Source organism: Carassius gibelio, chromosome B25 (genome assembly GCF_023724105.1).
Source record: "Carassius gibelio isolate Cgi1373 ecotype wild population from Czech Republic chromosome B25, carGib1.2-hapl.c, whole genome shotgun sequence".
Taxonomy (NCBI): domain Eukaryota; kingdom Metazoa; phylum Chordata; class Actinopteri; order Cypriniformes; family Cyprinidae; genus Carassius; species Carassius gibelio.
The window spans coordinates 19,659,427-19,674,962 of NC_068420.1; the positions used below are offsets into that span (position 1 = coordinate 19,659,427).

General features: G+C 37.9%; 2 gene segments (V, D, J or C); one reads left to right on the forward strand and one right to left on the reverse strand.

Annotated features, from left to right (window-relative positions):
• Positions 1 to 10,327: 10,327 nt before the first annotated feature.
• LOC128014064 (immunoglobulin lambda constant 7-like) lies at positions 10,328 to 13,385 on the reverse strand. The segment is given in 2 exon segments: positions 10,328 to 10,857; positions 13,196 to 13,385. Coding segments are annotated over 2 exon segments (504 nt in total).
• A 573-nt stretch (positions 13,386 to 13,958) lies between these two features.
• Positions 13,959 to 14,828, forward strand: LOC128013774 (immunoglobulin kappa variable 3-15-like). The segment is given in 2 exon segments: positions 13,959 to 14,097; positions 14,215 to 14,828. Coding segments are annotated over 2 exon segments (375 nt in total).
• Positions 14,829 to 15,536: the final 708 nt, after the last annotated feature.

Here is a 15,536-nt window from a genome sequence, read left to right on the forward strand (position 1 = left end):
ACATATGGTCAAAGTTACAATACTGATCATTAATCCTAAAAGCTACTGCTATTTTTATGATTCTTTCTTTCTTTCTTTTCAGATGAGAAAGAATTGATCAGGCATACGATGACCTTCTATGAATAATTCTTCATTGCTCAGTGTTATGACCCAGAGGAAGAAAAGTTTATTCTCAGTGAAGGTCCAAAATACAAAGTACCCTGCTGAAAAAAAAAACATTACAAACCATCAGCAATTAATCATTAAAACTATTACCAAATGGTTTCCATTATGTAGTGTGTCTAGGCATATTCCATTAGGATTTATTCGTTTGTATAGGTTTCCAATACAAATTTGTATTGGTCACGATTTATACCTTTGGGTATACCTTTGGCGTTTTTTTTTTGTTTTTTTTTCAACGTGCAGGTTAGTCCAATAGACTTCTATAGAACTCAACAGCGTTGAAATTGGACGTCTTGGGTCAGCACACCGCAACTCGTTGTCTGCCTTGTATGAGTCGAGTCTACAATAAAAATGTTTTTTTTTTTTTTTTTTTAAAGAATAGGCTACAAAAATTACCTATGCCAGGACGAGTCAAATGTCGGCCGCTAGATCATTTTTATCTGGCCCTCCAACTGGTTTTTGATGTTTAAAAATCCTCACAATCTGCAGGTAAAACGGCATTAAAAGTTGAGTTTAACAATGCTCCAAGGCGCGTGCAAGTAAGCAGTTTAAGAGGTTTCTTACAACCCATTCTCGCTCATCACTTATTCATAGTTTATCGTTATGAAATTACATTCAATAAGTTTCATTCAGCACACATCGCGATACTTGCCATCAGTTTACATGTGCCACAGGTTCGGTGAGTAGACGTAAATACGCCCTTTTAATGCCCGTTATAAAATGTATTCTGTCTTCTTTATTAATCAGATTAGCAACATATGTTTAATCGCTGTATTACTGTATATCAGTCATCCGCGGCTGTCTTTGAGTTTCATTGTGTTTAAGTAAATGAACACAGCTGCCCACTAGTGTGATTAAACTCAATCTGACACGTGACGTGCCATAGACCTTGAATCTGTTTTATATTCATTTCAGGTTCAAAGATGTAAATTGTAATTGAAGTAAGATCATGGTAACCACGATGCACAATAGTAACAAATGAAATTTGAAGTTAAAACCCAGGAACGGGATATTTACCATGTTTTTACCACAATCAGTGTAGTTTTACTATGGTATAGTAATAGCACAATAATCAGAGGTGGGTAGTAACGAGTTACATTTACTTCGTTACATTTACTTGAGTAATTTTTCGGGGTAACATACTTTTCGGAGTATATTTATGGGTACTTTATACTCTTACTTGAGTAATTTTTTGGGGAAAAATCTGTACTTTTACTTCGTTACTGTGGGCGACTCCCCTCTCGTTACTTTATCTTAATGCAATAAATGTTATAAATGCTTCAGTTTATTCCAAACGCGCCGTCTACTTTTCTCTGGACAATGAGCGATGCCCATTCGCTAATGATTCATTCTTTTGAGTCAATTCTGTTCAAAGGCTTGATCAAACCAATTGGCAAACGAGTGAATTGGTTCCTGAATCAGTTTGAATGAGTCGTTCAGCTCCCTGCTGCACGCGCTGAGCGTCTGAAGCGGTTCACTCAGAGTTGTAACGTTTAAGATCATCAGCAGCGTTGAAAACGTGGCTATGGAACTGCACTGAATTGAAAGCAAATCTGCAAAGGCTACCATTTGCTTGCGATGGAGATCCTAGAAATAGCTGATTTATTCTTCATAATAGCAATCCTCCCTCGTGAATATCATATGATATAATATAAATGAATATAAAAAATGAATCATTTGTGAATAACATTTCGGAAGAGGGTGATTCTAAAAAGGGTTTTGTGTCACATTGCATTCAGTGTAAAGTTCTTATTTTAATATCCTATACTTTATTTAAAGGTGATGTTGCAGTGTAATTACATAAATACTGAGTAATATTAATTTCTATGAATGTAGGGTTATGGTTAGGGTTTTGGATTATGCATAATTTACCGTTGTTGTTAGAGTAAGTACATGTAACATCTGTAACAGCATCTCCTTAAAATACAGCTGTTGTGAATCCTGCCCACTTCTTTGCATGGTCAGCACATGCTTCAGTGCTCTGAGAGTGTTTATAGAGCTGTGAGTTTAACACTTCATGACTGAGAGCAGAACAGAACACAATCTTCATCATCACACAAGACACAACAACAACAATGAACAACTTCATCATCCTCATCTGGACCATTGCAGCTTTTATTCAAGGTGAAATATTAAGGTTTGATATAGAAGCTTGAATAATAAGCTATGGTTGTTGTTGTTATTTTACCATTTTAATATACCAATATTCTGCTATAAAGGTGATTTACTGACAAACTGACTTTATTTTCTCTTCTTCAGCCTCCAGAGGAGTCACTCTGACTCAACCTAAAGTTAAAACTGTCCAGCTCGGTCAAACAGCTACAATAGAGTGTAACATACAGTATTGTTCAAAATAATAGCAGTACAATGTGACTAACCAGAATAATCAAGGTTTTTAGTATATTTTTTATTGCTACGTGGCAAACAAGTTACCAGTAAGTTCAGTAGATTGTCAGAAAACAAACAAGACCCAGCATTCATGATATGCACGCTCTTAAGGCTGTGCAATTGGGCAATTAGTTGAAAGGGGTGTGTTCAAAAAAATAGCAGTGTCTACCTTTGACTGTACAAACTCAAAACTATTTTGTACAAACATTTTTTTTTTCTGGGATTTAGCAATCCTTTGAATCACAAAATGTTCCTCCATTTCTCTTTAGGCCAGTTGATGTGTTCTTTGGCAAATTGTAACCTCTTCTGCACATGCCTTTTTTTTAACAGAGGGACTTTGCGGGGGATTCTTGAAAATAGATTAGCTTCACACAGACGTCTTCTAACTGTCACAGTACTTACAGGTAACTCCAGACTGTCTTTGATCATCCTGGAGGTGATCATTGGCTGAGCCTTTGCCATTCTGGTTATTCTTCTATCCATTTTGATGGTTGTCTTCCGTTTTCTTCCACGTCTCTCTGGTTTTGCTCTCCATTTTAAGGCATTGGAGATCATTTTAGCTGAACAGCCTATCATTTTTTGCACCTCTTTATAGGTTTTCCCCTCTCTAATCAACTTTTTAATCAAAGTACGCTGTTCTTCTGAACAATGTCTTGAACGACCCATTTTCCTCAGCTTTCAAATGCATGTTCAACAAGTGTTGGCTTCATCCTTAAATAGGGGCAACCTGATTCACACCTGTTTTCACATTTGTTTTCTGAGAATCTACTGAACCTACTGGTAACTTGTTTGCCACGTAGCAATAAAAAAATATACGAAAAACCTTGATTATTCTGGTTAGTCACATTGTACTGCTATTATTTTGAACAATACTGTAGATGTAGGGATATATAGTGACTACTTACACTGGTATCAGCAGAAACCTGGAGAAGCTCCTAAACTCCTCATTTATTACATAAAAACCCTCCAGTCAGGAACTCCTTCTAGATTCAGTGGCAGTGGAACAGCGAGTACAGGAAAAGATTTCACTCTCACCATCAGAGGAGTCCAGACTGAAGATACAGGAGATTATTACTGTCTGAGTAGACACTATATCAGTAGTATCTGGGTGTTCACACAGTGATAAAGAGTCGTACAAAAACCTCCATCAGTCAGAGTCACAGTGACTGCACTGATACAGCTGAGAGACACTGCAGCTGCTGATGGAGGTTATTTCTTATAACAGTCTCATTTACTCAAAAAAGTATTGTACTGATTTATGAGTCTTTCTGGTTCTTTAATGTGTGTTTCACTCATTACTTCACCATGGATGTATTTAATTCATCATTTAAAATGTTCCAGCATTAAACAATCCAACGTAATCTGAAGATACTTACAGTATTCAGGGAAACAGTCCTCATGTCCTTTCAATCCAGAATTACACAAAATAAGTTAATCATAGCAACTCCTTTTGCGTGTCATTGAACATTAAACTTTAATTCCTATTATCTTTTTCTTCTTCCAAAGTGAAAATCTCAAATGATGTTTTGTGTTAAGAATCACTCTGTGAGTCAGTGGTGAAAATTATGTTTTTGGATTTCCCACAATCAAATTATATTTTCACACTTTTTTCATAATTAATATTATAGCTTGATTGGAAGATTTTCTGCTTATAAGTTATATTAACCTTTGTTTTTCAATTTGATAAATGTTTTGGTGGAAATGATGCCACAGTGATGACCAGACTCGCGGCCAACGGACGGTACCAGAAGTATTTCAACATTTTGGAAGAAGGAACATGTCTCAGGTATGTAACATAAAATCTGTTTTATAAGTCTTAATATATATTACTAATAATAATACTGGTGATCTGAGTGAGTGCTGATTGTTTCTTTTGGTTTATTTCAGTAGAATATGGTTAAGTTAGTTAAAATGGCGTCTTCATACTCTATCCTACTTTCCACCGGCAGGAACTTTACCCAGAAAAAGACGGGAGGGCGCGAGGTGTGGGATTGCTTTCATTAAAGCGAGACTCATGCTCTCACAAAAGCAGCATGAAGTCTCAGTAGCCCCTTTCACACTGCCATTCCGGCAAATACAGGGGTAAAGTGTTCCTGTAATTGTTCCCTGGTCGCTAGATTTCGCACTTTCACACTGCCAGTGATGACCCGGTATATGTGCGTGCATTCACACACAACCCTTGAAGATCCCGTAACGACACGTGACATCAGCGCGTGACGTGTAATGCACGAGTCGACAACGCTTGGCACGTTATACTTTAACTGAAGCAAGCAAACGATCTCTGCGTCAGCGCGGAAAGTGAGGAACTAACTTATCTCTGCTTCATTACAGTTTGCACATATGTTTTCGTCGCGAATGTTGATCTTCCTTCAAAACAGCCGGTAAAAGAGTCGCGCGTCATCACTTCGATACGGAATTAGATCTGGCTTTTGTTCACACAGCGCTCGTTCCGGATCGATTACCGCAATGTTACTACGTCCCCGACCCGGGTTCGATTCGGTAATCAATTCTGGGACGTGGTTGCTTTCACACAGAAGGCGACCAGGCAATGTTACGGGAATATTGCGGGTCCAACGTGTAGTGTGAAAGGGGCTAGTGAGTGCAGCCTCAGCATGGGGTTTACCCAGCCAGAAAACACACTCACCATAGCCGTCGTCTTCATGCAGAGGGGCTCTCCATGTGCCACAGAGTGGTGAAAACCGCGGGAAAAGCTCTTTTACGATCGCCGGATGGCGGCAGGAGATCGCTGAGAAGAGGCCTGAAGCGGGAAGCGGATGGCCCGAGATCGGCGCTGAGAGCGGCTGTCTGCGAGAACGCCGGCGCTGCAGGCGGTCGACGATCTCAGCTGGTCCGCTGCGGTGCCTCTTCGACGGCGAAAGCTTGTTCCAGGCGAAGGCGAAGGCGTTCAACAGAGATCCAGCGAAGGGAAGTCGTCGCTGAACAAGTAAGATCTGATTTCCTCTAGCGATTGCCTGCTTATATAGCCATTGCCCCCCCCCCCCCCCCCCCCCCATTTTGGCGGGCTTTGGCGCGCTGCATCGCCACAGGCTCGCGCAGCTACGCAGCGCTGTCATTGGTTTAAAAAAGTTTACAGATTAAACCAATGGCAGTGCAGTTGCACTGCGTTATTGAAAAAGGGCTTCAGTATCGAGGAAAAAAGGAACTTTTCCCTATACGCAGGATGAGTGAAGTATCGAAAGGGAAGTTCACTTCTCGAGTCGTCAGGTCTGCAGTATTGTACACAGAAATTAGTTAATAATTCCCAAACTTCCCTTCAAACATGTTTACAGTGATGCGTTTCTGTTCCCAAATTGGTCTAGGCCTCAATAATACCTACATATAATAACAGCATATGGTTACTAATATGTAATGTTTGTATTCATATGATAAACTAATCAATTCTGTTTCCAGTACAGACGGCATAGCTTCAGTTTATAGAGATGTGATGTGACTAAAGAACGGGGAAGTGAGGGAAACTAACAGACTAATAACACATAATCTGAAACAATGAATGAATCATTTCTGTTTCTCATTATTTGGCCTTGGTTTTATTATAGTTTTATTGCATTAGCAGACTAATTTGAAATGTAGCATTAAGTAGATGTGTCATGGAATAATAATTTGGCTAATAACATACATTTTAATTATATTCTGCTTAAATAAAAATACAAATAAAATGATTTGTTCATTTTGACGAACGAGATTCAAAGATCTGAGTCAGTAAAATGATCCCCATCACACATCCGAAGCAGAGCACAGAGAACAGCGGTGTGTGTTCCCGGTCTGTGTCTGTTCTCGTGGAGTTCCACTGAAGATAAAAACAGTTCTGGACCAGAGATGACTTCTCGTTCACTCTTGTGATGCAGCTGTTTTGTTGTGTCTTAAGTGGACTTCAACATGAGAAATGAGAAAGAAAACTAAGCAGTGTTTCTAAATGTATGTCAATTTCTATGCCTGAAATTTGTTCAGTTGTATTTTTTATGCTATTCATAATTGATTTATTATTCCTAATTTACCATAATAAAACCATAGACAAGAGTTTCTTTTGTAGCCTTAAGTTTTCTGTAGTCTGCTGCATTTTCCTCATGTTATTCAGCTACAACAGAAAAATGATAGAATAAATATGTTTGGCATCTTGGATTTATTTATTTTTTAATCTTATTGGAACCAAAACTATAGGAATCAATAAGAATCTGAATCTATAAGCAGAATCAGAAACAGATTCGATAAAATTCAAACAATACTGAATCCTAATCATTGTAAAATGATATTTCCTATATTTTTATTGTATATGTGTTTGTTAGCAGCTGGAGCTGTTGTAAATCCTGCCCACTTCTTTGCATGGTCAGCACATGCTTCAGTGCTCTGAGAGTGTTTATAGAGCTGTGAGTTTAACACTTCATGACTGAGAGCAGAACAGAACACAATCTTCATCATCACACAAGACACAACAACAACAATCAACAACATCATCATCCTCATCTGGACCACTGCAGCTTTTATTCAAGGTAGGATGTCTAATTCTGATAATGATAATATGTTATTATTTTTTACATCAATTTAATATTCTGATATTAAGAAGATTTGCAAACTAATCTATTTTATTTTATTCAGAATCCAGAGGAATCACTGTGACTCAGCCTAAAGTTAAAACTGTCCAGCTCGGTCAAACAGCTACAATAGAGTGTAATACAGATCCAGGAATACATTATAGCAACTTAGCCTGGTATCAGCAGAAACCTGGAGAAACTCCTAAACTCCTCATATATGCCATAAACAGCCTCCAGTCAGGAACTCCATCTAGATTCAGTGGCAGTGGATCTAGCAAAGGAAAAGATTTCTCTCTGACCATCAGTGGAGTCCAGACTGAAGATACAGGAGATTATTACTGTCAGAGTTACCACAGTGGTCCAGTGTTCACACAGTGATAAAGAGTCGTACAAAAACCTCCATCAGTCAGAGTCACAGTGACTGCACTGATACAGCTGAGAGACACTGCAGCTTGAGGAGATACAGTTTGTAACAAACAGCAGTTTCATCACAATACAATATAACATCGATTCTTGTTTTTTATTATATGATTTGACATTTGCTATTGTAGAAAACATGTCATGATAAGATTATGACTTGATTAACACAGCACACATTACAGCCATAAATAAGATGACATCACTCAACTAATGTTTCCTTCTGGTATTTTTGAACATCAGAAAACAAATCACCTGAATACAGACACTTCATATAATGACTATAACACGACATGTTTCCATGTAGGACTGAAAAGAGTTCCTTCTTGTGAAAGAGCCATCGACAATGTCTTTAAAGTACGTGTACATTGATGGAATAAAAGGCTATTGTTAAAAAAAAAATGTAATATGAATCTTATACATGACACTAGGAGCCAGAGTGATTCAGTAAGAGCTGTGAGAGACACAGATACTGAAGGACACACATCAGAATGAATCATTGACTGAGTCTCATCACAGATCAACAGTTGATTCAATCATTCAGAAGGTCAGTATGACTGCTGAGAGTCTCAGTGTGAACAAACCTCATCTCTCCATCAGTCCAACACAACTGACTCATTTCAGAGAATAAAGAGTCAAACAGTCAAACTCATATTTGAGTGATTGTGTTCCTCTCAGAATAGAGCAGCTCCACCAGCAGATGTTCAGCGTCCACACAGGAGCTTCATGATACAGTAAAACTACACAGAGTCAACACACAGAGAACCAACAGTGATCTGTTTCAGTGTTTGAGACTCACAATTTGGCTACACAGAATAGTTTCATAATCTCCTTCATCTGCAGGTGTTTTCATGATTCACTCAGTGACATTTGATTATAAAATATGAGCTTGAGTTCTGGGGCATCATCTATGAAGATGTACCTTTCTGAATTTCTGAAATGTCAGTACAAACAATTTATAAAACCATCTGCACAAAAATGTTCCTAAATCCATTAATATTTATAAATCTTAATTCAATTTAAATTCAGGCATAATGTAAACAAACACATAAACCTGCAGAACAACCACAAATATCTCTTCATGGTTCAGAAGAAGTACACACACAACACTGATCAACACAGACACTAATAACACAGTATCATTACTACTAACAGAAATCTTGTATTTCTGAAGAGAATGAGTCAATGTTTAATATGATCTTCATGTTTTAGATGTAAGATATGATTCCTGTCTATCAAACTGAACAGACTGCATTCAGTCACTTCTGATATATGGACGTGATGCTTTCCATTTGACCCACAGAAAGATTTATATTCTTACAAAATTTGTATCAGAATGGCTTTTTATGTTGTTATGACATTTTTCATATACAGTATATTTTAACTATCTCTTGACTACAGCAGAAGTGAAACTGGTGTGTTTCAGTCCAGGGCCGGGTTTCCCGATAACGATGTATCTTAGCTCTTAAGAGCGTTTTCTACGTGCAAACTTACGAACGCTCGCAGCAATTCCACGAGCGTTTCCCAAAAATGCACTTAACATGAACGCGCGAGAACGCGCTCTACGTGCTACTTACGAGTCGCTGTCCATTCGCGAAGTGCTGAAATTTAACCTTATATGGAATCGTATTCTGAACGTTTAACCTAATAATTGTCATCTGTTTTGGATTACCAATAAAGACAATCGAGTCTTTATAAAGCACCTACATACAGGCGGAGACACTGACAAAATGGCTGAACAAAAAACAAACAAGAAAAGATACCTTTCAAAAGGATGAAATTAATGTCCTCTTAGAGGAGATAGAGAAAAACAAAGATGTGATTTTAACCAGATTTAAAGGACACCATACTAATAAAGAAAAACAAAACATCTGGGAGGACATTGCTACCGAACTAACTGCAACCAGGGGTGTTCAAAGGTCAGGGAAGGAGGTCCGCAAGAAGTGGCAGGATTTTGCAAGCCTGGCAACAAGGAAGAGGGCACTGCAGAGGACTGCAATTAAAAAAACAGGTGGTGGGACCCTAACTCAACCTGAGCCTGAGCCTGAACCTGAGTCAGGTCCTTCATGCTCAGAGGAACCATCAGTTTCATCTGCCATCTCCGAGCACCTACCATCTCCTAGTCCTCCAAAAAACCCTCCCAGGCCACAGCCTCCATCTTCAGTTCATTCAGTTCTTTTGTTCATTCATTTAATTTAGATGTGTTTTTTATCTTGTTTTCCCCTTTTTTTATTTCATTTATAAATTCATGTAAACACAAAAACGAGTACAATAAAGTGTACAATAATACAATCAAAATATTATTATATTACTCGCGTTGCAGTGTGTTAAATCTAGATAAAAGTGTAATCTGCCGGTTGTCCTGCAGGTGTCCTCATAAATCTGTCTTCTTACGATGCACTTGGGGATGTACGATTACTCCAGAGCACTCGTAGATCTACGAAGATTTTCAAGTGCTACTTAAGCTACGATGCTTTTGGGAAACAGACCGTAATATTAAGATCAATCGTACGATCGTTTTTACGATCAACTTAGGCTTACGATGCTTTTGGGAAACGCAGCCCAGATCATGTAACCAATCAAACAGTGACTCTGGGAGTGTGAGCTGAAAATCTCATTTGCATTGTCAGGGTGGAGTGATTGTGATCCTCTCAGAATAGAACAGCTCTGTCTCCAGAGACCATGTTCAAACCCCAAGAGCTTTATTTGACTAGATTTACTGCTACTGATCGAGCTTCTGAAAAACACCTGGACAAACACTACATGCATCTTCATCTGTTAGTTGAATGATGTTGTCAGACACAAATGGAGTTTGTTGAGAAGCTTTATTGAATGTTGCAGCAAACACAGCAGATTGAAAGATCAGCCAGTGCTTTGACACTAGAGCTCTCTTTCAGTATTGAGTTGTAAATGACTACAGCTGCAGCACTAGACTCATGTGAATCCTGCCTGACACAGGACACTCAGATACGCTCATCTTCAGGAGAGAGCAGCGCTCACTGGAGAAACATCAGCACTGCGAGCGACTAACAGCGACTCTTGTGGAACGAGGCCTCATGAGGAGCTCCATCATGTGTTACTCTGCAGACGTACTGCTCTCCCGCTTCCCAGCGTGCTTTGCTGAGGGTCAGGACACTACTGCGGCTGTAGCGGCCGTCCTGCTCGCTCTCTGCGCTGGTCACAACCCCCTCGGTGACCTCTGAGCCGTCCAGTGTCCAGCTCACCAGCGCCCCCTGTGGAGAGTAAGAGCTGAGCAGGCAGAGCAGTGCGGCTGAGTCTCCAGAGATCTGCAGAGAAGAGGGCGGCAGCAGAGACACTGAGGGCTTCACTGTGGGACCAGCTGCAGGAGACAAACACAACACATTCACAAACACAGAGAAAACACACTGCAGCTCCAGCACTCTTCTGCCCTGCAGCATTCACAGCATTTCAACAGGACTTTCAGCAGCAGACATGAGGAGTGCAGTCAAAGTCACTACAATCTCATCATTCATCTTATTCAACATCACTACAGCTGATATATATGCAATATACAAACTACACAATCACTATATTAATTTCAGTCAAACCTCATAAATAAAATCTAACATATTAAGACTGCAATCAGTGAAAACAGAAATATCTAATATATTTTAGTAGAGATATTCTCTCATATTTCTTTTATGCTTTTTTTGCAATTAAAAATGCTAAGACTGCAGCTCAGAACATATGGACAAATGTACATATATTAAAAAAAAATAATAATTATACATTCATATTCAAATGCCACTTATTTAATGTATTATATATTCAAAAATATGAAGTATATAATTGTGTAAAACTAGCTGGAAGCAGGTGACACTGGGAGCCAGACATTACATTAACACATGGCTGCACCTGCTCTTATGGAAAAAATAACACGTCTCTCATTCATTGTTCTGCTATTTGTTGACTATCACTTTTTTAAGGAAATATATTTGATGAACTGTGACCTCTGAGGTGACCATTGACCTTGTTTATCATGATGATGTCACAGAGTTTATCATAACAATGCTCCTGCTCTTAACATGCATCTCAATCATCATGGATTCAACCTGCAGCTTCAGACAAATGCATCAGTAATATATATATATATATATATATATATATATATATATATATATATATATATATATATATATATATATATAATAATATGATGTGATCTCTACATATTTGGGATTTTTTTTTTTTTAATCACATAACTAGCTGAATGCTACTCACTTTATCTTGGCAACTCCTTTATTATCAGATGCTTTCACTTAATAGACAAATGAACCATGCATCACTAGATGACTATATGAATATGTTATGAATATCTTATTTCTACAGCACCACTGGAAACTGAAAGTGTTGCATCTACACTGATATCGGTATAATGTCTAATATATATATATATATATATATATATATATATATATATATATATATATATATATATATTAGCAGCTCAGTCTGTTGTGAATCCTGCCCACTTCTTTGCATGGTCAGCACATGCTTCAGTGCTCTGAGAGTGTTTATAGAGCTGTGAGTTTAACACTTCATGACTGAGAGCAGAACAGAACACAATCTTCATCATCACACAAGACACAACAACAACAATGAACATCATCAGTGAATGAAACATAAATAGTCATTTCAGAGACTATTTATTTATATGATAATGTTGTGAAGCAGAGATCTAATAGACACATCAGCCGACAGAACGGCCACAAATATCACTTTATGGTTCAGAAGAAGTTCAGCACTCATAACCATGAACAAGAAAATCCAAATGTGTTCATATTCATGAAATCATTAATACCTGTGGTGTAATAATATATTATCATATATATTATATGTAATATAAAGGATAATATTATTGAACATTGTGATTGTCTGTCTTTACCTTATTATTATTATTATTATTATAATTACTATTATTATATAATCTTTACAGTTTTATAAAAAAAAAAAACTATTTTCATGTTATAAATGTGTACAAAGTTTGTACTAATGCTCTTTTATACAGATACAAATATTTTCACATAATTTCACATCATTTGTCTTTGAAAAGCCCAATTCTAAGATCTGAACAATGAGTCAGAGTCAGAGAGGCTTTAATATCGTTTCAGCTCTATACAGCTCATACACCGTGAAAGGAAACAGCGTTTCTCCAGGACCAAGGTGCTACACGACAACATTAACTACAAAACTCATATTGTACTGTGCAAAACACATAATTAAAATATCTTAAATAATCTAACATAATACTAAAACTAAAAGTAAAGTAAAAAGTTGAACATAAAACAAAATACAGACTACATAAAGTGCGTGTGTGCATTCCTTGAATGACAAACACACACACACACACACACACAGATATATATATATATATATATATATATATATATATATATATATATATATATATATATATATATATATATATACACAAACACAAACATACATATTTTTTGTACATAGGACAGGTCACAATATTAATGGACAAGGCACAATATTGAGGTCGATTTATGCAAATGTGCGGACGTGCAAAGTATGCAAGTTGGGTTTCATGTGTTTGTGATTCAGGTATTTTTAGTAGCGGTGTATATGTGTGAGTGTAGTTGTCAGGTCAGTTAACGTGGAGTTGAGGAGTCTGATGACTCGAGGGAAGAAACTGTCCTGTAATCTGACCGTGAGGGTCCGAATGCTTCTGTACCTTCTATCGGTCGGCAGGAGGGTGAAGAGCTGGTTTGAGGGTTGTGTGGGGTCGCTAGTAATTGTGATGGCTTTCCGAATGCAATGTGTGGTGTAAACGTCTGTGATAGAGGGGAAATAGACTCCAATGATCTTTTCAGCTGCCCTCATGATCCGCTGCATGTGATCTCCTAAAGTCAACAACCATCTCTTTAGTTTTGTCCACATTCAGGGATAGTTTGTTAACTTTACATCAGTCAACTAGCCAATGTATCTCCTCTCTCTACGCTGATTCATCTCCTTTGCTTATAAGACCCACCACGGTCAGTCATCAGTAAACTTGATGACGTGGTTTGAGCTGGGCTTTGCTGCATAGTTGTGTGTCAGCAAAGTGAACTGAAGTTAAATGTTGAGCTGAAGTCTATGAACAGCATTCTGACATATGTGTCTTTTTTATCCAGGTGAGTGAGAGCTAGATGTAGGGTGATTGTGATGGCATCATCTGTTGAGCGTTTTGGGCGGTATACAAACTGTAGTGGGTCCAGTGTGGGGGTCAGAAGGTTCTTGATGTGCTTCATGATGAGCCTCTCAAAGTACTTCATGCTAATAGTCATCATAAATTATTCAACATTTTATTGTTTTATAGAACATGAACATGCAAAAGGAAATTAATCTGTGGTCTGAGACTGACAGCTGTCTGTTCTGTGTACGAAAAGCATTTACATACAGAGACAATTTGCATGAGAGTGTTTATAGAGCTGTGAGTTTAACACTTCATGACTGAGAGCAGAACAGAACACAATCTTCATCATCACACAAGACACAACAACAACAATGAACAACATCATCATCCTCATCTGGACTCTGACACTCTGCATTCACGGTAAATATTTTATAATAAATCACAAACTACACTACAACATCTCATATAGTATGATATATTAAAATGTTAATATATGATTAAAAATATTCACTAAACCGCTAAGATGTCTCATTTCAGAGATCTGGGGACAAAGGACAGTGACTCAGAATCCAGCAATAAAATCCATCAATCAAGGAGAAACTTTTACAATCAACTGTAAATCAAGTCAGACACTTTCTAGCTGCTTTAACTGTGTGTCTTGGTATCAGCAGAAACCTGGAGAAGCTCCTAAACGCCTCATTTATGCTATATCAACCCATAACACTGGTACTCCTTCTAGATTCAGTGGCAGGGGATCAAACTATGGAAGTGATTTCTCTCTGACCATCAGTGGAGTCCAGACTGAAGATACAGGAGATTATTACTGTCAGGTGTATAACAATGATGGTGTGTTCACACAGTGATAAAGAGTCGTACAAAAACCTCCGTCAGTCAGAGTCACAGTGACTGCACTGATACAGCTGAGAGACACTGCAGCTGCTGATGAGAGGATCACAAACATCATATAGATTAGAGCAAAATTACTAAATGTAAGTAACACACTAAGGCCTGCTGTGGGACTCATAAGACAGTTTGCACTTTATAAACTATGCATACAATTAAAATTATGTACTGATTTATTATTAAAATGACAAACCTGATTCCAAAATAGATAGGACACTGTACAAATTGTGAATAAAAACAGAAAGCAATGCTGTGGAAGTTTCAAATTTCAATATTTTATTCAGAATACAACATAGATGACATATCAAATGTTTAAACTGAGAAAATGTGTCATTTTAAGGTAAAAATTAGTTGATTTTAAATTTCATGACTTCAACAGATCTCAAAAAAGTTGGGACAAGGCCATGTTTACCACTGTGTGGCATCCCCTCTTCTTTTTATAACAGTCTGCAAACGTCTGGGGACTGAGGAGACAAGTTGCTCAAGTTCAGGAATAGAAATGCTGTCCCATTCTTGTCTATTACAGGCTTCTAGCTGCTCAACTGTCTTGGGTCTTTTTTGTCACATCTTCCTCTTTATGACATGGCAAATGTTTTCTATGGGTGAAAGATCTGGACTGCAGGCTGGCCTTTTCAGTCCCCAGATCCTTACTCTACACAGCCGTGATGTTGTAATTGATGCAGTATGTGGGCTGACATTGTCATGTTGGAAAATGCAAGGTCTTCCCTGAAAGAGACGACGTCTGGATGGAAACATTTGTTGTTCTAGAACTTAGATAAACCTTTCAGCATTGATGGTGTCTTTCCAGATGTAAGCTACCCATGTCACACGCACTCATGCAACCCCATACCAACAGAGATGCAGGCTTCTGAACTGATAACAACTTGGGTTGTCCTTTAGTCCGGATGACATGGAATCCCATTTTTCCCAAAAGAACTTCAAATTTTGATTCTTCT